The sequence below is a fragment of the Rhyacophila brunnea genome, unplaced genomic scaffold (assembly GCF_057557595.1).
Source record: "Rhyacophila brunnea isolate RB1 unplaced genomic scaffold, BYU_Rbru_1.0 scaffold_4, whole genome shotgun sequence".
NCBI lineage: Eukaryota > Metazoa > Arthropoda > Insecta > Trichoptera > Rhyacophilidae > Rhyacophila > Rhyacophila brunnea.
This window is the reverse complement of record NW_028233068.1, coordinates 3,718,567-3,744,475: the sequence shown is the minus strand read 5'-3', so window position 1 is coordinate 3,744,475 and position 25,909 is coordinate 3,718,567. Positions and strand designations below refer to the sequence as shown.

Below are 25,909 nucleotides of genomic sequence, written 5' to 3'. Positions count from 1 at the left end.
TAGGCATTTTTTGTAGCAGTAGATTTACGAGTCATCAGAAAATAATCAATTTAATATTCATAATTAAGGAACTAGGAATTAAAACTAAGGAACACAAAAATAATGAAGAGTTTTGTCTCCTGGTTGAAGCTTAAACAACGTTTATTCTTTAGTATGGATAAATATAGGAGAAACTTAGACACGCGTTTAATAATATGTTATTTTTCATTCTTACGTCTGTATTTGCGTTAAATTTTGTCACGTAAATGAAACACGTATTAAATAATATTTGTGGACATTTCGAAGGCTTTGTATTTCTTGAGTGTTATGACCTGACCGTCATTAAGTTATAAAGTAAATCTCGCTTTAAATTCTTGTCCAACTAAATGGGTAGCGCTTGTCGGCCCAGAGACTAAGCCGGCTCTCACATTTAAACTCGGCTCGTCAGCCTCATAGCCATAAATCAAATCTTCTAGGAACGTCGATCCGGTGTTGCATATGAAGACCGGGCACATCTACCTAGCGACAGTTGTACCTAACCTCTTGAAACGTATAGATATTTGGATGCGGCGATCGGCAAGCTGGTATAGGAATGACCAATTTGTAGGTGTTCGTATGCGTTCTGGCGTCTTCGACTCGCAGCCCGAGAAGCATGCGATTTGTTGATAGCAGCACTAGATGCTTTTTTTAACTAAAAAGTCGCATTCGACCAATCTGCAGAGCTCTATTCGGCAACGTGTGTTTTGTGAATAACGATAACGTCACATCGGCGTATTCGACACGTTAAGAGCAAATGCCGCTCACACTTTCACCGAGACGTTTTGCCGAGCCACTTTGCGAGACTTTCTGATACCATTAATTTGGTACACGAGAGGAGTCAATTTCGCCTGCTTCACTCTCGTCTTGCTCGGGTAGTCTCGGCGAGAGGGTAGTGCAGCATAATAATCATTTGGGTTGCGAGCATCAATTATGGGGACGAATATAAGGTGGTTGACACCCTGGGATGGACGTTGGCCGTCCTAATAAGACTCCTCCATTGTGTACAGTGTTCTGCTTTCCTTATATTTTTAATGACTTTCAACACTCGCATGTCTTTTCGTTGACCATCAAGCCACCAGAACCGTGGTGTTCTCGCAGTCCGTTATCTGTGCTGTCTATAGGAGCTTCGTCGACGCTTGTTATCTATATGTGTCACGAAACCATCGTTTTCATGAATCTGATGAATCTAAGCATACCAATCAAAGAATGTCTTGATTATAATGACTGTGGGAAAGGTTTTACGTTGGATTTCTTGCTCAAATACCCATGACTGATGGGAATCACTAATAATTTATGACACTTGACTTTTTTGGCACGATTAGGTTGATATTAAACATTAGTGGTTATAGGTATATTGTAAAAAATATCTTAATTGGGCTAGTTTGGTTAAATTTTATTTAATAAATTTATAGAGCATCTAATAATATGTTTATGTTTGTTTTGTCTTCTCAGGACGTCTGGGCGATTATCAGAGAACGTCTACACTTTTACTGCAGATGCTTCAGACAACAAAGCGCGCTATAAATGTGAGGCCAGAAACACCATGATTTCTACGCCACTGCGCGCCGAAATTGACCTGACTGTCTACTGTAAGTAACGTCTAAACTTTTAGAAACGAAATTCAATAATCATCAATGTAATAAAATACTCTTTACAAAAATTCAATAAAAACCACTTATTTTTAATCGTATATCAGAAAATCTTCTGAAGTGTGTTTTGATTTAATCGGATATATGAGGGGAAGGGCATTTTTGTTTTTAACTATTTCACTAAACTAATCTATTTCTTATGCAAGACCGAATACCACACAAGATCTAAAATTAATTAATGGAAAATACATTAAGTACCTAGGTACTTGAATAAAAGTCTTGTAAAGATGCCTAAAGGAAAAATCCTTGATCAAAATCCTGGGCTCAAAACACATCTTTCACATGATTGGCAAGTCCTTTATCTAAAATAAAAAAATTAATGCCGTAAAAATATTGATGTAGATATGTTTTGCCTAAATCTAATACAAACTTCCACGGAGTGGAAGTTTGTATTAACAAATTTTGTTTTTACGTGAAATGGATGTCAGCCACTTGCTCAACCTATTAGGTCCATACTCTGACTCATACACAAATTGAAAAAACAATATAGACATGGTCGAAAGAAAAAGAAAAATAAAATTTTATTTTTGTAATTAATTACTTGTTAACTCCACAGTTGGGATACATAAACATAGTACCTATATTATATTATGTGTCTTCAAGAGAAAGTTTCCGCATATAAAATTCAAGGAATCCAAGCCTCGATGGAGTGATAGTGTCAGCACTGATGCTGGATATGTCGATTGTCCAGGATTGGTAGGTACTGTCTTGACTGCGGAAAACTGTTGATCTTGGAATCCAATGCTCGATGTCTAGGGCCTGTTCTGAGTTGTCAACAATTCCATTACTCGATACAGTTTCCATTGTGTCTTATTTATTGAAATTTGGTGAAGGGAAGCCCTTGAATTTTACCTGGTCGTATTATAATGTTATGTACTTAGTTTCTAATTAGACGTATACTATTAATAAGCATACATACATACGTATACCTACTACTAATAATGCAAGAACAATTATTCTTTAAACGTGATTTAATTATTTTCTTCAGTTGCACCAGAGCATGTCTCAATATCTGGAGCGAGTGAGGCGCGCGTCGGAGAATCAGTTCCTCTGTCCTGCGCCACGGCCCCTTCTAATCCACCAGCGGAAGTCAAGTGGATGGTCACAGGAAAGCAGTACAAAAACGCTACTACCAGGACTGCAATTTCACCAGAAGGTAAAAAAACCTATTAAGTATGTCTTAAAACAACTGGGAATGCCCTAAAACGTATACGGAAAGGGAAGAGCTGCTTAAGTCGGTTCAACCAGCTGTTGGGCCCATCGTCCTATGTCCGGTCGTCACACAGGCCAATTTTATTGCATTTAAAAAAATTGCGACGTCATACTGCCAACGTGAAGATCTCTTCACTTAGAATGTTCGGCAGTTTTGTATTAGCTTTAATCGGTTACTTACTACAATTTTTAATATTGCCTCTACGTGCTCATCTCTCCCATAGGTACCTTAACTTAAAGTCCACATTTGAGTGCATGGCGACCTTGGTCTTGGGTAGTCACAAAAAATTATGCTTCACACAAACGTAGGGTCCCGTGATATGCCCAATTAAGACCGTGTGTGGTGCGGGGCGGAGTGGTTTGGTGGGGCTATTAACTTCAATGTCTTAAAACAAACTAACATGATATTCCTACACTATAATATAATATACAAGCAGATATATACAGAAAAAATATGGGTGTCATTTCCGAGATAATTTATATGAAACGTCAACATTGTTTCCCCGTTTTCACTCGATACTTTTGTATCGCAAAAATGAATAATAAATATTACATAATTACTTGCATCCTTTTTCATGTTACGTAGTTATTACCTGTTATTAATGTACGTACTGGATTATTTTTGATTTTAATTCATTATCTTGTTTTTTTACAGGTGGGTGGGTGACCACGTCTAACATAACAGTGACCGTGGAAGCCAATCGAAGATCTCTCGTCGTTGTGTGTCATGGTCTAAATATGCAGCTCACGGAAAATGTTGTATCGACGCATACAATAAATGTCCTATGTAAGTTTTTGTATTAATGTACATAGAAATTAATGTATGAATTTATTCCTAACCACAGAGCATTCTATTTCTTCGTTCCTTGTTAGTAACAGGAATGGATTCACCATAAGGCTAATGGCAAGCCGAGTACATTAAAATAAATTTAATTTACTCTACATTTATAAGTCTTCTTCCAGATTGTCATTATTTGTCAGCGTGTATGAAAATTTATGTTAAATTTATCAGATTTCAATTCTAACTGATTTAAGTTTTGTACTATTCCATTTGAGACATTTTTTACGTATTTTTTTTACGATCTGGGTTTCACCTTTTGGCATCTTCAGGCACTGTGCGCACTCACAATTGCCAAATACACAATGTCAAATAATACAGTCAATTCTTGTTTATATAGTAAGCATTAACTACTAAAGAAAAAGAAACTAGTGTTTGAATTGGTTAAATACAGGTATATAGAGCCTAGTTTACCAGTCAAAACTAATCATTGGTGTAGTTTAGGTTATATTATAGACAAGACAAGTGAAAAAGGTTAAAAAACATCTTGAAATAATATCAAACTGGCTTTCAAGGGCATATCTTAGTAAGTACCTAACCTAACCAAAGGCATAGATAAATAATCTATTCACAATAAAATTTATTATTATCGAAGTAAGCATAAAATTTACAAAATATTAACATAATGATTTTATCTTCTCTGTATGTGTTCAACTAAACTTTTCGGTCTGACTATAATTATTATTAATACTTACTTAAGTATACCAAAACTAACGAAATCAATTTAATCTAGTCTCATTGGTTTGATGAAATTCCACTATACCTACATACCTTTGTTGGGATTAATTCAAAAATTATTTTACTGATATGTTCATACTAAATATTTGTTTTCCACAAATTAATATTTGATTAACAGGATAATAATTGTTCAATAATGTAGTTTAATAGATATGGAAATAATAAACATATTTTGCTTTCGAAATATTAAATTGAAACTTATATTTCTATTTCAAATGATGAAGGGTTTCTGTACTTGTAATAATATGTTTTTAGGAATAGTTAGTTATCACTAATATTATCTTTGATATTATTGTTAATTAATATAGAAATTTTTGCTTAAATTATGATTATTACTGATCTTACTTCCAGATCCTCCATCAGCCCCTATAATAACTGGTTTCCAGCACGGTAAAATTCTGGCTGCCGGAACAGTCCAGCGTCTGATGTGCATATCTTCAGGCGGAAACCCCCTCGCTACACTTACTTGGTACAAGAATGACAAAAAGGTAAATAACTTATGCCATTCCTTACTTATGTTTTATTATTTACCCTTTGATATACCCATATATTCATACATAATAGAGTTGCCCTTAGCTTTTACTTAATGCTCAAATTTCATCAACTTACGTGATCTCTGCTGGCCATCTGACATGACGACTGTTTTCATATAATTTCAAATTTGTTTAAAGTGAAATATTAAATTCAAATTCAAATTTATTTTACTTTTTTTAATTTTTAAAATAAAAATACAGAGAAATGTGAGTTAATAATACAATAAGTAATAAAATAAGAAATAAAATAACAAAAATAAAAGTAGATGGAACACACAAAGTAAACTATTGAATTCAGTGTTGCCAACCGTACTATAATTATAGTACGAGGGTGGGTCAATAAGTCCTTAGAAAAGCCGACAGGTGGCGCGACTAGTACTGTAAGCGGTTTGTTTTCATGCAGCGGCACTACCGATTCAGTATGCTGCGAAGTTTCAATCAGATTGGTCGGGTTGTTGTGTGTTTCTCGTACATTTAAAAAAAAAATTTGCTTGTGGAAAATGGAAAAATGGAAAATGGAGAAAATTGAGCTTAGAGCTGTTATTAAACATTTTAATATAATAGGGTTAACAGCAAAGGAAATAAAAAATGAGTTGGATTTAGTTCACGGCATATCTGCTCCTTCACTTGCAACTATTTATAACTGGTTAAATGAATTTAAACGTGGTCGTACATCAACAAAAAATGAACCACACTCAGGACGTCCTGTAGAGGTGACTACACCAGAAATGATCAATAAAATCCACGATATGGTGTTAAGTGACCGAAGATTAAAGTTGAGTGAGATAATTGAGGTTACAGGGATCTCAAAAGGTAGCGTCATTTCTATTTTACATGACAAATTGGGCATGAAAAATATTTCTGCAAGATGGGTGCCGCGTTTGCTCACAGTCGACAATAAACGCAATAGGGTGGTGGCCTCTAAAGCCCTGTTGTCGCTCATGCAACGCAATCTGGATAAATTTTTTCGTCGCTTTGTGACTGTAGATGAAACATGGATACACCACTATACTCCCGAGACGAAAGAACAGTCAAAGCAGTGGATTGCGAAGGCAAACCATGTCCAAAGAAGGCAAAAACCGTAAAATCAGCTGGTAAGGTTATGGCTACTGTATTTTGGGATGCACGTGAAATTATTTTCGTTGACTATTTGGAAAAAGGAAAAACAATAACAGGGGATTATTATGCATCTTTATTGGACCAGCTAAAAAACAAAATTGAAGAAAAACGGCCTCATTTAAACAGGAAAAAAATCCTCTTTCATCAGGACAATGCCCGTGTTCACACATGTTTACGATCAATGGCTAAAATTGAAGAATTGAAGTTCGAATTGGTGGACCACCCACCGTATTCGCCAGATTTAGCCCCCAGTGACTTTTTCCTTTTCCCAAACTTAAAAAAATGGCTAAGTGGACAACGTTTTTTTTTCAAATGAAGAAGTCATCGATCGGACAAATGCTTATTTTGAGGACCTTCCGAAAACTTATTTTTCTGACGGTTTAAAAAAAATTGAGAAACGTCTAACCATGTGTATTGAGCTCCAAGGAGATTATGTTGAGAAATAAAAAAAAATACAAAAATCAAAACTGTTTTAATGCTTTTTTCTAAGGAATTATTGACCCACCCTCGTACAATACTATAATTTTGATTTCGTGAATAATGTAAAATACTATAATTTTACGCCAAATATGCCAAAATACTATAATTTTAAAGGATTCAATGCAAAAAATGTTCCTGTACTATATTTTTTACAGAAATACTATAATTTTTACGCCTTTGTATTATAATCAGCACAAAAAAAGATGGCAACACTGCTATTGATAGACCCTATCTTAAAAACTAATATAACAACGTCTACCTAAATTCACCACGTAAGTGGAATATATCAATATCCGAAGCGATTTCATTAAACTTGGTTATTGCCCTCCTAATCGGCATCACTAATGGCAGGTTAGTTCTGCACCTTGGGAGTTTCTATTCTTGCAAGAGCAGACTCAACATGTAGGCAAATACTGTGACGTAGTATGCTGCCATGTCACCAAAACGATGCAAGTAGTTATGTTAATGATTGCATTCAGTCGTTCGGACACTATTCAATAAGTGAACAGACAATAATTAATTATAATATAAACACATTAAATACAATCGGTAACTTGTAATTAATTATTGTGTGTCTCTAAGAGTGTGCTATGATATTTGAAATAAGAAAATACAAAGAAAGATGATTTATTTATATTAATTAATGTAGCCATGAAGTTAATCAAAAAATATTTTTAACACTAGCAACACGTTTGATATCAGCTAATCATTACAAGCATCGCGACTATCGGGTTGGTATCTATATCATTGTGTGTAATAGTTATTTATGATTCAAGATTGTGAGTTGGTGAAACTATTCATATTTTTGGCACGAAGGAAAGACCTGAAAAGTCTGTTCACATTCTTGTTTTTATGTAAATATATTATGCTCCACCTGGAATGGACATTGTGGAAAAAATTACACATAAACCATGTTTTATGTTTTTCATCTTAAAATACACTAATAAAGTGAACGAAATAAAGGGAAAAATACAAGTCTCAGTAAATATTTGGCTATTAAAGAAAATTTGACCTTTTAATAAGAGCTTTCTAAACCACTTAAGCCACCCTTGTACCTCAACTGGTTAGATCTTGTTCAATTTCCCAATTAAATCATAAATATTAGGTAGATTAATATTATTTCCAACCCTCCCTCCACACTCAAAGTGGTTGCCATGTCAACAGAGAGGCACTCGATGTCAATTTGTTTGAGAGGACCTCGCTAATAATAAAATTACTTTACAGGATTAATAATCTTTGAACAATCTCACTTGAGTTATAATATACAGCAAGGGTTTATGACTAATTGTTGTTCTGAAATGTGAAAAAAAAAAACTGATATATAAGATTATAAAATATAATGATTACGTATTACAGTTAACTATTTAAAGTATGATAGAATCTTCAGGAGGTGGCTAATATCAACCCCTTATTATTTATGTGCCAATTATGAATATATTTTGATTCATTACATACATTGGTGTTTGTGACATTAGTAGTGGCCATCAAGTAGCTAATAACTAAACGACTATTAAAATACTAGCTGATTATGCACATATCTTCATTTGTAGTCAACACAAATAATATCTTTGATAGAATTTACCTATCAGTTAATATACATTACTGTATTTTCTTTTCGTTTACAGATTCACTCAATCACAAAGACAACAGACAAGCAGGTGACATCGGAAGTGACAGTCCTGACGAACGTCACCGACAACAACGCTCAATATCGATGCGAGGCTCACAACAGCGCTACAGATATTCCACTCTTCGAAAGTGTCACTTTGGCGGTGCATTGTAAGTACTGTTACCAACATTATAACAATTAATAATATTCGGTCATGTGCCCTGATGTAGTATTATGTTTGGGATTTATTGTAACAAAACACGTTCCATTCTATTTTTTATATACAATCCTTCATTTGAATTTGCACAGGTGCTACTCCAATTTTGATTAAAAACAAAATGGTGGCAGCTTTCTTATGCCGTGTCCACATTGGCAACAAGTTGCTGGTAACCTCAATAAATTTCACGATAACTATCATAATTTATATGACCATAAATTATAAAAAACAAGAGGTCCTACAAATTCGACTCATATTTTATATTTCTGGGGGTAGGGAAACCGAGCATTACCTGTAATTTCACCCTTTTCTGCATTTTATAGTATTATAACCAACAGTGTTAGTAAATTGTGTACTTCAGATCACAATGTTCGGTCATAAGAAAATCTCTATTGAATAATTGTTAATATTTTGAATGAATCTAGTGTTGACGTTTAAAATTTATAAAAACCTAATTAAAATTGTTATAAAATCCCTGGAGGCAGTTAAACGTTATTCATGTCTTTTAACACTAAGATAATATGTGTGATATTTATTTTCAGTTGCACCGGAAGCAGTGCGAATTGCAGTTGAACCGAAAGATCTTCGTCCTGGAACGGTTGCAAAATTGACTTGTGATGGAGCATCCAGTAATCCGCCTGCAATTCTGTCGTGGTGGCGGGACGGTATACCAGTACAAGGTCTGTTCATTAATAAATCATTCTGAAATAATTACTACTTGTCTGTTGTAAATATATTTATTTTTACATAAGTATCATGAACACTCACAATATAAATTCAAGATAATTTTTTGTTATACTCACGAAGTACAAAAATGTACAGAGTTCACTTTCAGTTTGGGTTCACCTGTGCCATAAAGATATAAAATGTCATTGGCTGCAAACTGTTCCATATCAATCAGCTGCCACCTTGTTGGCTGCAGTTGTTAATACTAATAGGTCGACCAATGAATGGCCCTGTTATATGAAATGTCAAAAATTATGTAGGTACACTTTGAACCCATGCAAAATTAACTAAAAGCCTATCCTATATGTTAAATTAATGCTTGAAGTTATCTTACTTATTCATTTTGTTTTACAGGATATACAAACTCTTCGAAAGCTGGTCTGCACGGTGGAACTGTTTCTTCGGTAGAACTTAAGCTTAATATGACACGAGAAATGAACGGTAAGAATTATTTGTAAAATACTTATAAATTTAATTAGTTTTGTTACAGTGAATTAGCTTGCTACCAAAAATATTTATAATTCTTATTGAATAAATTCAATAAAAGATAGTATTAATAATTATTAGTTATTAAAATATCAGACTGAGAATAAGGTTAATCAGTTTGGTTATGTAACAATATGGAGTGGCAGGGTTGCTGAGTGAGACAACCCGATACAACAGGAGTTATGCACAAACTGTTAGCGATAGTAATCTTAGACAATATACAAATAATTAACCCCGAATCCATCTTGTGTATTGGAAGAATAATGGTATCTGCTCACTTTACAGTTATCCTGGTATCACTCTACTTACAGCATTAATTCTTGTTTCATATGGCGGCCGGATGTCCCAAACACTATGTTACCATTTTTACCATGTACATATATTGCTTAAATCAGTAGATTATGGAAAATTCTGTGACATCTTATTTGTCAGCTGTAGGCACAGTTTGGGTGTTTTTTGAATTCTAGAACAACATATAAAATAGTGTACAAATAAATTAATTGTGATATGATTGTTTTCTGTATTTAACTTTGTTTAAAGAAAACTCTTTCTTATAAACGTATTATTACTAATACATTATTATTTTATAACTTTTCAGGATTAATTTACACATGCCAAGCTATGAACGAGGCATTGCAGAGAAGTGTACATGACGCTCACACTCTCAAAGTTCTCTGTAAGTAAAAAACATTTTTTCACTGTAATTTAAACCTGATTTACTTACATTTCTTGTATAAAAAGTTACTATTGTGGATGATGAAGTCTAGATTTGGTGGTTTCTCCGATGGATGGAGGAGCGAGTTTTATTTGCAGCGTAAACAGTCAGTACAAGAGTATGTTACAATACTTACGATACTGTTCCGAGTTCCGAGTCTCGGTAGAATGAGATGTTCTGCGGAGCGATACAGAGACCAAGATACTAACAGACCGGGAACTTATATTACTCTATATCGAATTTACGTCATTGGATATGGCTGACTATGTGGAATAATAAATATTGCGGAAATTATAATTGCAGTAAGCTATTTACTGAGTTCGCCATAATTGTACATTACAGGAAATAGATATTAAGGAATTTATAATTGCAGTCAGTTATTTAATATCACCAATCAATATGCTCACACGGATTGAGTTGTTTATCCCCATTGTACTATAATTATTTTTTTTATTTCAGATCCACCAGTATTTGATCGGATGCCTACTGACGTGACAATCGGTGTAGAAAATGAAACATTGATCATCGTAGTGAAAGCAGACGGTAATCCGGCAAGCTTGGCATATACCTGGACCAAAGACGGCCTTCCTATAACGCAGGCATCGTACAGTCAATCAGGTAATTTATAATATTTATCATCATCAGCCCGGCTTGATCCACCGCTGGATGACAGACTCCCCTAGGTCCTTTCATTCTTGTCGGTCCCTAGCTGTTTGCTGCCACATACAACCACCACACTTTATGAGTTCATCGATCCAGCAGGTTTTAGGGCATTCCTGTGGCTCTTAAGTGCCCCAAGGGTACCACTGTGTGACTGCATTTTATTACACATTGCTATTTGTTATAATTTTGCAGTCTGTAGAAAATATTTTAAATGGACATTACCGACACACTATTATATTTATCCACCGATTACCTTTTTAACAAGTTTCATTAATGCAATGTTATTTGTAAACTACTGTACCTCAGTATAATTTGTCTGCTGAATGAAGGCGCCTTGACATCATTCAATACTTTTTTTACTGAAATGAGCTAAGTTCTAAATTCGAACACCTGACAATCTATGATGGTTTATTTGTAGTAGGTAGATTTTGTTTTCTATTATATCATCATTTACTGTGCTTTTCGTCATGGGATTGAATACAGCAAACTGTATAAAAAAGTGTTCTACATAAAAATACCACTGAAAAATAAGTTGCAGATCATGACGTGTGTGGATCTTGCCATAAATAAATTTGCAATGCAAAAAGACTTACAGCTTATTTGATCATTAGCCATACCTATGCTACCGGTGATATTTCCCATACTATATGGGACATCCACACATGCTGCGTAGTGAAGATGAATTTATAGTATCCACAGCTTGCTGGCGCAACACCACTCCTACCCCACTTACTTCCTCACTGCAGACCGCTGGATACATTCCCAATGTCCTGACACTCTGTGGTTTGATTATACCAATGAACAGCTGGCGTGCAACTATAACCACTAGTCTGATGATCATCTACGAATTACTGCAACCTGTCATACCCACTACGTCTTATTATGCGCATGACCTTAGTAATATTTTTTCAGCTTAATACACCTGTATACATACATAAATTTACTTACAGCAATAGTGTGTATTTTAAACTATCGTGATAATAAATGTTTACATGAAAACTGATGACTGTCTCGCCAATATCATTCTTCAAGAGTAAGCGAGACGCGATGTTGTCATTTCATAGTACTATTTGACAGGTCGCGCAAATCAGTTAATCTCAAAATGAGTCTGCGCGGTGCAGTTCTTTTTTTTCGCCGGCAGATTCGCCACTATCGTTCTACTGCGCAGGCGCAGATATAGAATAAATCCCAACTGTCACATGAAAATTCAAAACCTTCTGAACTTTTTTGATTCATGCATGCAATCTTGAAACTTGCTTGATAGTACGTCATGTTTACACATGCATTTTCTTGTTATGGCCGAGATAATACGTGCTGTCAGCAGTAAATCTATGTTCGCATAGAAGGTTTTTCTTTTGCATATTATTCTAAAAGTATACTATTGTGTAAGTTGAGTAGATGACAATATTAACATTACTATAATTTTTATATTTCCAGCAGACAGAATAATATCGGATGGGGCTGCTTTAAACATATCCCGTCTCTCTCGTCTGGATGCCGGCATTTACACGTGCGAAGCTGTCAACTCACAAGGCTCTGCCACCATCAATGTATCTGTAGATGTCAACTGTAAGTATCCATTGAATTTAATTTTGATCTGAAACAATTTTGTTCAATTTTTGTTTATCGTTCTATACTCCACCAAAGCTGGTACGGGCACCTGTTTAGAGGTTTACTCAACCCTACAACCGATGCATTATTATCCATGCTCATTTATATAGCATAGATAAAAATACGAAGAGGAAATGACAGGCAATAAATTAGTTACATTCTGGCACTTCAACGGTATAGTCAAATTATGCGCGCACTTCCGCATAACGTTAAACTTAAAATCAAATTCCAAATTACAATGTGAACATATCAACTCAACATAAAGACTAATGTGATGTCCTGTATTTTGCCGTGTGTGTCCAAATTATTATCTACAATACAAAACTAAGAAATTCCAGCGCAGTTTATTATTCAACTGTGCCCCGAATAAACCATGTCACGCATTACACACCAAGCAACCTTCTACGATACGAATATTAACATTGGGGGTAAAACTATCACCTACGTACACTCCCTGATACCTGTCTCTGAAGCTGTGGTTGTAGGTTCGACTTCCATGTCTCATAAACATGTTATTTTTCCAACACCTATATGTTTTATCAATAGCAAGGATCCAATGATGGTGTATAAAACCATTCCTTGTAATAAAGTCTTTTGATATAATGTTACGCTATACTGTGGAGGTCCATTGGAAGCGGCTATGGTAATTTCCATATTTACTTTGTCATTCTCTACAATATCTCTTTATTTTATGCAATGAAATATTATATTTAGAGAATAAAGACTGGCTTTCTTGTTAATTAAATAATACATTACCTAATTGTTTATTTTCAGATCCTGCAGCAATAAAATCAGTATCCAAGGATATTTTGGTGAATCCTAATGATGAAGCTGTCTTGTCATGTACTGCAACAGGTAACTAACTAAAATCTATATAAACATACTGTTAATCAATTATGCTGCAATTAAAATTAATAAATCTTTTATGATTAGTTCGCCACCTGTAGTGAAAACATGAAGCTTAAACCTAAGTCTAATTAACTTGTTCATAAATGTCATTACTATTAATTTACTTACCTGTTTTTATAATGATATAAAAAATTTCCTAAGAATGATTCTTTTGAAACGTTATAATTAAATTAATTACACATTATAATTGTATTGTTATATGTCACCTAATATGATTGTATTTGTTTTAGGTAATCCTTTGTCAGAAGACCACTTCAAATGGAAACGTGACAATTACGAAAAAATGGACTCGAAGACTTGGACAGAATTCGACAAAAATACCAGCACCAGTCGGCTGCACATAAAAAAGTCTGTTCGCGATGATGTTGGCTCTTTTAAATGCATCGTAAATAATGCAGTAGGGAATGGAAGTTCTAAAGATGTTTGGCTGCTCGTCAAATTTAAACCGGAGATTGATACCAGTCCAGGACTCATGAAAGCCGCTGCGAATATGGGAGAAGCCGCAGAATTGATTTGCAGGTAATAAAAATCTCATGCTTATTATGGATACTTCTAATATCAATGTATTTTTAAAGTCTTCTTAAAATCATTCCAAATGTTAATATAGTAGTTGTGTGTTAGCATGTTGTACTCAAAAAATTTCACTTCTACTACTACACTATTGTTTCATGACACTTCCGTCATTGGGCCTCTCAGCTTGTTGTAGTGTTAAAAATAATATTTGTATAAATAGGTAATTAAAGGTCTACTAAATACTAATCTAAATATTATGTTTTTAGATGTATGGCAGCGCCAGAGCCAACATGGACGTGGTCAAGATCCGGAGCGAGCATCCCCGGCGGAAGGAATTCCTCTTCATCACCAGGTAGTCGGTACCGAGTGTCGCAACGCAAAATTGGACCTTACTCCCACGAGACTGTACTGAGAGTGGAGAGAATCACTTCCGGTGATTACGGAAGCTACGAATGTGCTGCTAGAAATTCAGCGGGATTCACATCCGAGAGTGTCAAATTGGATGTAACTAGCGCACCAGGTATATTTGATTTCTGTTTTTAATAAGAATATTTTTGTAAACAGTTATGATTTTCTTAGTCTAATGCTGTCAAATTCTTCTGGCAGTGTAGGCGACTTATTTAGGTGTTGGTATCGTTACTTGGAAATGAAACTAACACCGTTGCAAAGTGATTTCATTGTGGCCACATTACCAGATTGTGATTTGCAATATGCTAACTACAACCTTCTTAAACCATAATAATTAGGTGTATAGGTAAATCGTTTTCCAGTGGCACCATGGGTATGGCAAATGCGGCTTGCAGTTGTAGTGGTATTGTTTGCTAGCATTGAAACAGGCATTGTCGCAAGCAATTCAATACACGCGCGAATCGCCTATGGTGCCACTGTAGAATGATTTACCTATATAGCTATCGATATATAAATATTATTAGAATGCCATAAAAAAATTTAATGAAACCCATTAATATTTGGATTCTGTTACACATATATCAAATAACATGAGAAAAATTAGCAAATTGCAGCTGTAGAAAGCTGGTAACCAAAAAATCAACAGTCAATAATATAGATCCATTTTCCTTTGAGAGTTTTAACGAAGTGACATTCCGAAAATTACGTACACATTTAAGAATAAATAAACCCTTAATCGCGTAACCTTATCGCAAGTTTTTCATTTGTAATTCTTCACAATACTTACTAGAACTTTTTTTGGTATTAAAATTATCTTCTAATAATGTACTTAAATCACTTAGGTATAATATATTATTTCAAGTGTTCAAATGTATGTTAATGTGTATTTTTTATTTTTATAGACCAAGTTCAATCGCTGTCGGTGGCAAACGTTACTCACGATTCTGTGACACTTAACTGGATCCCAGGATTTGATGGAGGCATGCAGGCTTCTTATCGTATCAGATACAGGTAATTAATTTTATTCAATCTTAATCAATAGTAAATTTTCCTCACTTTGTCATTGTTATTAAAAAGACATTTATTTCACGCACAGTAAGAAATGATTTTCTGGTTGATTGTTTACTTAACAATTCTGAAAATACTTGACAAAATTTAATATAATGTCATTTCTTTCGTTTGAAGGACGATATACGACGATGGTTACAAGTACGAAGATGTTCTTCCAAGAAACAGCACCCGGTGGACAGTGCGAGGTCTCAATCTTGCAACGGACTACACATTTTCAATCATGGCATTGAATAGCCTTGGACAATCAAAATACAGACCGGATGAAATCAAAGCTACTACTTCAAGTGAGTTTAATATTGTTTAATAAACTATCTAGGTTAATAATTATTATATATATTTTATCTATCTTTAACATAATGACTAACAATAACTTAACTTAATAACTAACATTAACAATAATTACTTATATATTTATATTATTTTCATGAAGAATAATTTATGTTATGTAATTATGAAGAATAATGAATGCATATTTATGTATTATGCTATAACTGGTATTTAGTAACTAATAATGTTAATAACAAGATTAATTTTCCTTATTATAATAACCACAAAATTTATACATAATTGGAATGATATTTTTTTAGTAAATATTTCATAGTTTCATATTACAGTATAGGTATTAGAAAAAATAATAACTCAAAGTATATTATAAATTGATTTTATCACTACAATAATTATAATATCTGTACTCTAGAGTCAACGTGTCGTATGTCCAAATTTTTTCATCCAATTGATTTTAGAAATTTCAGGTTTTTGTTATGAATATACTCAAAAGGTGAATCGACCGTCAAAGATATTATATATTGATGCATGGATTTACCGGCAGCAATAGTGTGTATTTTAAACTATCGTGACAACTGTTTACACGTAAAAGTGCACACCGTTTCTTAAGAGTAAGCGTGACGCGATGTTGTTTTTTTATGGTACACGGGTACCAAAAAAAAAATGGGTTAACCTCAAAATGAGTATCCGCGGTGTAGTTTGTTTTTTTGCCGGCAGATTCACTACTATCGTTCTACTGCGCAGGGGTAAATGGAAAAAATCTCAACTGTCGCATGAAAATTCAGAAGCTCCTGAACTTTCTTGATTCATAATACAGTAAATCCATGCACGTGTAAACAAGGTATTAGGTGCAAATCTGTTGGTACTTAACACATTTTCTGCAAAATCATGCATACAACAAATTGGCTCTGAGGTACAGATATATATTTGCTAGAATAATAAGTACCTCTGTATTACATATTATTTACTAACCACATGGTTTCTATCTTTTCACGCTTTCTTTCGAAATGGATTTGGTTTGACCATAATACTATTTGATTTAATACCTATCCAATAAAACGCACATTTTCTTACACAAAATCATAAAACACCAGAAATCCCACCATCTTTCCACTCCCCGAGCTCAGACAACGAGTCGTACTCCTTCGGGACGTATCCCGGGATGCTAATCATCACGGGAACGATTATCGGAACAGCTCTGATCCTCCTCAATGTCCTTATCATAGGCTTCTGCCTACACAAACGCGCCAACAAGAGATTGAGAGGCGCAATAGGTAAACCAAATTTACGTACGTATTTTAGTATAACCAATACCTACATAGTTTTAATATTAGTCTGTAGTATGTGTTAACTAAGAAAATTGAAATATGTAAATCTCCACTTCCTTCATTAGGTTCTATCATAATCCTAATTGACATATATTTTATTTTACTTTTATAGAGTAATATATTATATATTTTATCTTATATACTGTTCCGCTTCCTTCTTCTTTCTATGTTGTGTTATTTAAATTATTGTAGGTTTAATAGATGTATTTTACAATAACAAAGGTTATTCCTAATCTACTGAAATTATGACCTTATTATTGTCGAACAAGAACTTCTTGTCCACATGTTAAAACTGTGAATTAACAATCCCCTCTAGTACACCTAATCGCACTTCCGTTTTCAAATGAGTAACGCCCCCATATTTATCATTTCATTTTATGCTCCCGTGGTGTACGGATCTAGCAATTTACATAATTTGAAGTTTTTTATAATAAAAATATGTCTAAAACGATCAGGAGTGATGTTAGAATTATTATTAGTAAACTTTTGGTTTATTGCGAAGAAGAAAGAGTCGCATCTAAAAGGATACAATACATTATATAAACACGCCTCCAGCACGCGTTGCCGCCATGACACGTATGTCGCTGAGAAGTCTTCTATGACTCTACAGCGACTTTCTGTTATTGCCAATTACTTGTTGTCGGACAGTAGATATTGTAATTTACTACTTATAGTTTTTTACTTACAATAAAGTATTGCTATCTCAATCAATTATATAGTTAAAATAAATTATGATGATGTCATTCATTTAATAAAATTTTGTACTGTAAAGTACTCTTGATAAGGTGAAAAATTGCTTTTGTAAACATTTCCATTCTGTGATATACTTACACATTTTCTTAAATATTTCATATTTCAGTTAAGGCTATACCTCAGCCGAGGCATGGTCTAAAAAGATCGTAACTATGCGACGCGCGGATTGTGCTAATGAGGCGTGCCAAACGGAACATAATTAGTCATAAAAATTCAACATGCGTCCATTTATTGTTATGTTTACAGGCATAACGTTTTTTGTGCATTTTTCCACGATATAAGAATATATTCTTACGACACATCACAAAAAAAATCGACATGCTCTCACCTAGAATGCCACTTGGCGATGATTGGTGACGAATGCGAAATTTCATCCCACCTATTGTTGAAAATTATTTGCCGTTTCACTTATGTATGCTCTTAGTATACAATTAATCTACTTCATTGATAAATCAAATTGCAAATAATGATTATAATATTATTTTGAAATCTTTATATTTGCCAAAATCGACATTTCCATTTTAAAATTTATTAGCGCAGTGAAGATGTAATAGTGAATGTAGGTCGTTACCTAGTGTAGGTAAATGCAACCCACAATTTCTACTCCAAAATATGACATATTGTTCACCACAGTTTCAATGTATCTTGAGGACAGTGATGCCAACCGTACTATAATTATAGTACAATACTATAATTTTGATTTCGCGAAAAATGTAAAATACTATAATTTTACACCAAATACACCAAAATACTATAATTTTAAAGTATTCAAGACGAAAAATGTTCCTGTACTATATATTTTTTAGAAATACTATATTTTTTACGCCTTTGTACTATAATCAGCATAGAAAAATATGGCAACACTGCTTGAGGATTAACTGTAAGCCATTTGCTCAAAACGTTAGATCCATTCATTAATTCAGTTTGACTCGGGCGTATGATTTAGAACCTGTGACGATGGAATAAGAAATAAACATTGTAACCTCTGGTCCACAGTGGCCACTGTATTTGACTGTTAACAGTGATAGTATGCAACCGTACATAACTAATATCTACCTAGATTATAATATTATAAAGACACGTTATAATTTTAATTATTCTATTTATGTTTTGTGACTAAGTTTGTTTGTGTTATTTATTTGTTTTTTTTAATTTTATTTTCTTCCCTATCATCATCACCCATCCAGTTTCCCCAGCCAAAACAGGAGATTTAAGTGACATACCCGAGGCCATTTTGGAGAAAGGCGATCTACCGAGACTGGTGATAATCAGCATTGCAACCGGTGCTGTTATCCTCCTGCTGATAAACGCAGGACTTGTTGCTTTCTTTGTGTACAGGAAACGTGTTAAAAGACTGAGAGGTAAAATATTGATTGATGCATAACATACTTTTAATTTATTAAGGATAATAATTTCTGATAGTGATCTTTAATCTTCAAATAGTTTAATTTTATTTTGAAAGTGATTAATATCTTTGTAACTTGACATTCAATGACTCAATAATATTATTCTGTTCATTCATAATAATTATGCAACAAATCTTCTAATGAACTTTGGATCTACAAACTGTGATATTTATTACGCATCACCATGTGGAAACTAAACTGACTATGATTTAAAAATACAATAACTGACAATATCCAAAATTAGAGCTGACCGAATAACCTACTATCAAAAACTCATTTGTTAAATGAAATTTTCAAATCCAGTTTCGGAATCTATTTTATAGGGAAATAGATCAAAACTGTCAATATTTCGCTCTATAAATTTGAATAATTAAAATTTCAAAAATATATTAACTCATTTAGTGCTGACAACGCGACTGGCGCGTTTGCATTAGTTGGCCATTAGCTATAATTAACTTGATATTTAAATGAGGTAATTCATTACTAATTAACTGGTCAGTAGTCATTGTGTTAATTAAATGATATTATCAGGGCTTCGAACCAGAACTGAGCCGAAAACCGGAGAAACTTAATTTTGTCAGAACGAAAAAATATCAGTTGAGCGAATGTTTGTTCTTCCCCCACTCCAGCGAAATTCTCTTGACGTAAACACTTTTTGTTGAGCGAGCATACGAATTTCGCTGGAGTGGGGGAAGAACAAACATACGCTCGCTTGGTCTAAATGCGGCTTTAGTCATTGACGGAAACACCAATTCGACAAGCATATTATAATACATAATAGGTACACAAAATAAATATGGTGTTGTTTTTTATATGAAATTTTATGTGTGTCAACATTCAAGGCGCAAAGAAATCATTCACGATCGTATGACACATCTCGATATAATTCTCATAATTTATAATATTATTTTAAAAAATCATGGTTACGGCCGTGTGGTGCAGCATAACCATTGGTGTCAGAGCATGGCACCAGGCTATCATACAAATACCATAAAATGTCCTAAATTATGGTAGAAAATAAATTTGTAATACAAATAACATTTAAAAATTAATCACTCGAAGCTGAACCAAAAACAGTTATTTTTTTCAGAACGTAAACCGGAACCGAACCGATATATTTTTTTTGCTTGAACCGGAACGAAAACCGAAATGAAAAATAATAATGGTTCTAAGCCCTGGATGTTATTCAATTTGCATTAGTTTTAAGTAGGCATCCTCATTTATATAGAACAATATAATTTAAATCATTTGATTATTTTTCAGAACAAGCAGGCCAATCCTCTAAATCAGCTACTATAGAAATGTATGCCCCGTCGTCATACAACGATACAATGACAGGAGAAACTTTGAGCTCTGTTAGTGAGAAATCGGAGACGTATTCTAACGAAGAGGAAGAAGAAGAGAGAGGAGGTATGGGAAGTGAGAGAGGTGGCGATCATCGGGATCCGCAAGGCATTCTGCATGGTGTCATGATGGGACAGGTAAAACTTCATTCTTATGATTGTGACATAACTGATTCTTTGTATGTTTAATGTTTAACCATCATTTACAGTAAAGTAGTAAATCCATGAATTAATGTTATATTTCTCACAGGCCGCCAGCACGTATTTGACAGACGGAGAAGGTCTTCCGTTAGCGCCGCCCCCATTAGAGTATGGACCTCCTCGCTACCAAGATTCTCACAACACGCACACTCTGCCGCATCCAAGACACGCTCCCATGGCACAGCCTCATCATCATCATACTCTCAATAGGAATTCACGTCAGTATAAATTCATTGCCATTATTATTCTGTTATAATTAAATTATCTTTTGGTTAATTTTATTACTTAACAAGAATTATCTAGGTAGATACTCAAAATTTAGTAAATTCACATGACGTCTATTTTTATGTAGGCTAAACTAAAACATAAATATTATGGTAGTCTTTGAATTCTACATACTTTAGCAAGGTGGGGAACTTAACCTTGTAAACCAACCGTGTGGCCGTTTGAATTACGGCGTACTGACTGAGCAAGCAGCCTCGCCATAGATAAAAATATACGTAAAAACCCTGCGAGGCAAATGCTCGGTCAGTCAGTACGCAACTCGCCCGAGGCAAACGCATGCGCCGCCTTGCCCATCCAAGTGTTGTCGGTTTTGTCAATGCTCAAAGGTGTTGTGCATGACTACCTTGCGCAGCGATTTTCGCAAAGCAAATGACTGAGAAAGCCTCAAGGCTGCTCACTCAGTCAGTACGTGACTAATGAATACAAATTTTGCATTTTTTAGTACATAGTAAGTAGGTACCTAATTAGATTTTTACAAAATAATTACATTTTGTACATAGTGCATCTAATTGATATTTTTGAATGCGACCTTCTACCATGAAAAGGTTCCTCACCCCTGCTCCAGTGCATACAATTCATAATGTCTTTGAAGTAGTTTTCCAAAACGCTCCTAATACAAATTTGACCCATTTGTTGTATTATCCCCCGAAAGAGTGTAGATGTTTGTCATTGAGTAGTGGAGAGAAAAGGATAGATAATTCATCCCAGCCCTTCTTAAGATCGCTATAAAGATAAAAATAACATTTTAGCTAGGTAGAGTATATCGTCAGTGTTTTGTAAAAAGGGCAAATCAACCATTTTGTGCGAAATTGAGATTTTAATGAAAATGCAATATACATCCCACTAGCTTTGTTGTGTAAAAACGGCGAATTTGTATCTCCACAGGAAAGTACTTAAAAACGATAATCGACTAAAATTAATTTAATTAAACTTACGAATAAAAAGCGAATGTGACATATTAGGCCTTTTAAAATATTATATAATAATGCCTATTATAATGACAGTATTCTTTCTACGCTCTATTATAAGTTTGTTAGATATTCATAATTATCCACAGATAATAAACAAATAAATGTCAAAAGTTAAAAATCCTCCTCCTGTAAAATAGCATTTTGGTTAATTCGCCCTTTTTACAAAACACCGATGATATGCTTCATAACTTTGCACTCCGGCTATAGGATGAAAATGAACTAATACATTCTAAAAATATTTTTTTTCTTATATTATCCGTTTATTTATTTATTACTACATATATTTACACAAGCAAATATCATTTGATCTAATTTTATGCGAGGTAGTCAGACAAAGAGGCATATTAGTATAGAAAAGAGTGCAAAAAAAGTGCAAAGTTATAAAACGTATACTCTAAGTATTAATTAGAACATTGGTCAACATAAATTCAATTGCTAGGAAGAAAGATGAAGAAGAGGAGAACAACAGTGTGATTCACCTTAAACCATAATAACCTATTAATTTTATGACATAAGCAAATAATATTGTTTTTGTTATATCTTCAGTAAAATCAGGATATACAACAGCGCCTAGTCCTCTGCCACCGTTGGATGGTTCATACTACAACATGTGCTCCGACAGATATCTCTCCTATCCACCAGTCCTTCAGCAGCAAGGACTTCACCCGGTAAGATAAACAATCATGATTTTCACAATAAATATCCTTTTATGCTTTACTAACAACTATTTTAGAAGCCATCGGTGCGGGTTCGAATCACAATATTTGTGTTTTAAATGTGTACTTGATTCAGTGAAAACACTGCCTGACAACCGTTCTTCATGAAAAGTCTAAAACCACATTAATAACATTATGTGCATATTTTATGTACAAGAGCGAAAATGGTTATATTCCATAATGTTAGAGACTTTCACGGTTGTTTTTTATCATAATAGATTTTTGGGTTTCCACTGTGTGTACTTCCTCCTTCTTTCCTCGACGTTTCCGGCTCATTGCAGAGGCCATTATAAAGAGATATGTAATATCTCTCTGATATCTCTGGTCATAACGTGTGACGCCTTACTCTGAGCAAAGTTTGCTCTTGGCTAATTGGATTCCTTTTAGCATTCTTAGAGCGACGTTTGCATTCATATACCTATACTACTACACTTCATCATACATAACACACATCTCTTGATAATGGCCTCTGCAACGAACCCGAAACGTTGACGAAAGAAGGAAGAAGTACACACGGTGGAAACCCAAAAATCTATTACGGTAATTTACCATTTTGGGAACACCATTGAGAGGATTATTTTTTATATTGAGTCAACACATTCATTTTGGCAGTGTTGCAACTTATTATATAGGTACTATTTGTGTTAGCTGCCTATCAAATGCATACATAGTTCCATCCAATGGATGGATCTATCATCTATACTCAATTGTGTTTTATAAAGCTCTACTGAACTAAGCTCCATATTTTGTAATAATGAATCACCACCAGTGGAATTCAAAAAATTGCATGAATTCTAATAAAACCGAAATCAATATTTTCAGCTTTTGAAATCACCTTTTGAAAAGATTTATATGAAAATTATAGATATTCAATTATTATTTACAAAATGTTAGAGCACTGATATTTGGCTTTACTTGATTGCAATATTTCCATTATTACTCTGCAGGGCATGGTTCCACCGCCCCAGCAATACATGACTGCCATGAACAATTCCGGCGGAAACAACATGATGAACATGTCGCCCAATATTCCTGGAAATAACAGCAACAAAATGATCGGCAGCAGCCCCAGTCTTGCGCCGAACGGAGGATCGCCAATTCATAACGTCGGCGGATCTCCTCCTCCCAATTATATCGTCAATCATCATGACTCTAGACAAGGTACGACTAAAGTTATTTGATGAAAGCCTTTTGTAGCTAAGTAAATTGTCATAGAATCCAATATGATATTATTTATAATTCAGGGACTAATCTTTTAAAAACTTCAAACTGTACAAAATCTTCATTATTCCAATTTTTTTTTCTAGTACCAACGCCAAATTACATGGACCGACCATCTGGAGGAACACTAAGGAGGCAGAGAGGCGACAACAAAATGGTGGTTCATTCTCAAAACGGTGGAAATCCAAATACAGTTCCACCGGATGTCACAGTCCTACACGGAAATTGCAATCAGGTGCATATTAATGAATTTTAAACCTTATCATATTTTATATCTTACCTACGTATATATTCTTTAGATTTCAAACATATTGTAGAAATAAATTAATAACCGTATATTGAGCTTCGAGGACAGATGTTTCCGATGGATACTGGGTATGTAGGGGGTGGTATGAGCTTAAGAGTAATGAGAATATAAGAGAACGCATCAAGTAATCTCTCGTCACGCTGAGAGTGAAGAGGTAACGTTGGACCTGGCTCGGAAACGTACTGCGGATGTCAGAAGAGCACCTCAACCTGACTTGCCTATTCTTCAAGCCAACCGGATTCCGGTAGTCCTATAAGACAGCTAAATACTATATATAGGGTGTATATGCAGAGCTACGAAATGCTTGTATGGCCTGTATAAATAATTATATATTAAGCTGAAATAATTAAACATTACTTATTAAAAAGGTTGTAGGAGTATTAACTTTGTCAAATTTAGTGCAAAGTTAAATCTGTCTCAATATGTTAAAACATATTTATAGACAACAACCTATTACCATATTGTTTGCAAGTATTTTACATTTACTAAAATGCTCCATTCTCAAGTACAAATGTATTTAGCAAATTATGTTGAAAAATTGGTTTTTATTTTATAATTACATATATCTATATTTTTTCATATAAATTAACCATCTAATCACATTCATTCCAGAATCATCCGAGGTCGCCTCCTCCATGTATAAACCAGCCGCAATCAATTCTCAAAGACCCTTCTCGCCACCTGCACAAACAGCACTCCAGTCCAATGGGAAACAGTCCCGTGAACACAACGCAAATACTCACCGTGCAGAACCTAGCCGCAAACGAATCAATGCACCAGCATCAACAATCTGCAGGAGTGCCAACATACGGCACGATAAAGCGGGAAAACAAAACGGCCAACAAAATTGCCGCAAATTTGATAAACAATGATTCCGGAATTATGATGAATAATTCTGGCATGCACGGAAACAGCATTAGTAACAATATGAGAGGGGAAATGGATACAAATGCCGTTTAAAGAGTGAACTAAAAAAAATGATTTTGTGCTGAAGTTGAACACAAAGTGAATGTAAATACGACTCGTTTGAACAATTTCTGAATGTTGTCATTCAGTTGAAAGGTATAATTAATGTTTATACATTCATTTCAGAGCTTAAAAATGTGAAACGTCAAAGTTTTGTTCCGTGATAAATAATTAATAGACAAAGTGAATCTCATTACACTTTCTCGGTAGTAGACAATTTTATTATTATAAAACCCTGAGGACAATTTAAACTAATTTTATTATATTTACTAAATGTTACTGTGTAATATAATATTATATAAAATTGTTCAGTTTTAAATCAGTCAATAATGGTATTTTAATTTATTGAAGTGTTTTGAGGATTTTATTTAAAATTAAATTTCGCATAAAAATATCACGACCTCGATCAAAGATGTTGGATTATATTTTTGAATGAACCATTTCAATACCTTTTTTAATTTTATTTGCATTGTTTTCTATGGAAGCGATATAATATGAACAGATATTCTGTTTTTTTTTTCTTTACAAGGAAATATAAGCGATGGTGCTTTTTTAAACATGAGTATCTGGTGGTGAAACCGTAATCTGTTTCAATTTTACTCCAGTGAGATA

General features: G+C 34.1%; 1 protein-coding gene across 1 annotated transcript in view; it reads left to right on the top strand.

The window, feature by feature from the left end:
• The window catches only part of sns (nephrin adhesion molecule sticks and stones), a 268,329-nt gene extending 242,858 nt beyond the window's left edge, over nt 1-25,471 (top strand). The window contains exons 8-29 of the mRNA XM_085954519.1: nt 1,471-1,607; nt 2,656-2,823; nt 3,535-3,666; nt 4,807-4,943; nt 8,213-8,366; nt 8,956-9,093; nt 9,494-9,580; nt 10,224-10,301; nt 10,800-10,958; nt 12,441-12,572; nt 13,389-13,469; nt 13,754-14,042; nt 14,303-14,556; nt 15,347-15,455; nt 15,630-15,799; nt 19,069-19,242; nt 20,551-20,768; nt 20,881-21,049; nt 22,634-22,755; nt 23,751-23,964; nt 24,111-24,259; nt 24,944-25,471. Of these exons, the coding sequence (XP_085810645.1) occupies nt 1,471-1,607; nt 2,656-2,823; nt 3,535-3,666; nt 4,807-4,943; nt 8,213-8,366; nt 8,956-9,093; nt 9,494-9,580; nt 10,224-10,301; nt 10,800-10,958; nt 12,441-12,572; nt 13,389-13,469; nt 13,754-14,042; nt 14,303-14,556; nt 15,347-15,455; nt 15,630-15,799; nt 19,069-19,242; nt 20,551-20,768; nt 20,881-21,049; nt 22,634-22,755; nt 23,751-23,964; nt 24,111-24,259; nt 24,944-25,291 (3,619 nt within the window). The 3' untranslated portion in view covers nt 25,292-25,471. The remainder of the gene's footprint in view (nt 1-1,470; nt 1,608-2,655; nt 2,824-3,534; nt 3,667-4,806; nt 4,944-8,212; nt 8,367-8,955; nt 9,094-9,493; nt 9,581-10,223; nt 10,302-10,799; nt 10,959-12,440; nt 12,573-13,388; nt 13,470-13,753; nt 14,043-14,302; nt 14,557-15,346; nt 15,456-15,629; nt 15,800-19,068; nt 19,243-20,550; nt 20,769-20,880; nt 21,050-22,633; nt 22,756-23,750; nt 23,965-24,110; nt 24,260-24,943) is intronic.
• Nucleotides 25,472-25,909: the final 438 nt, after the last annotated feature.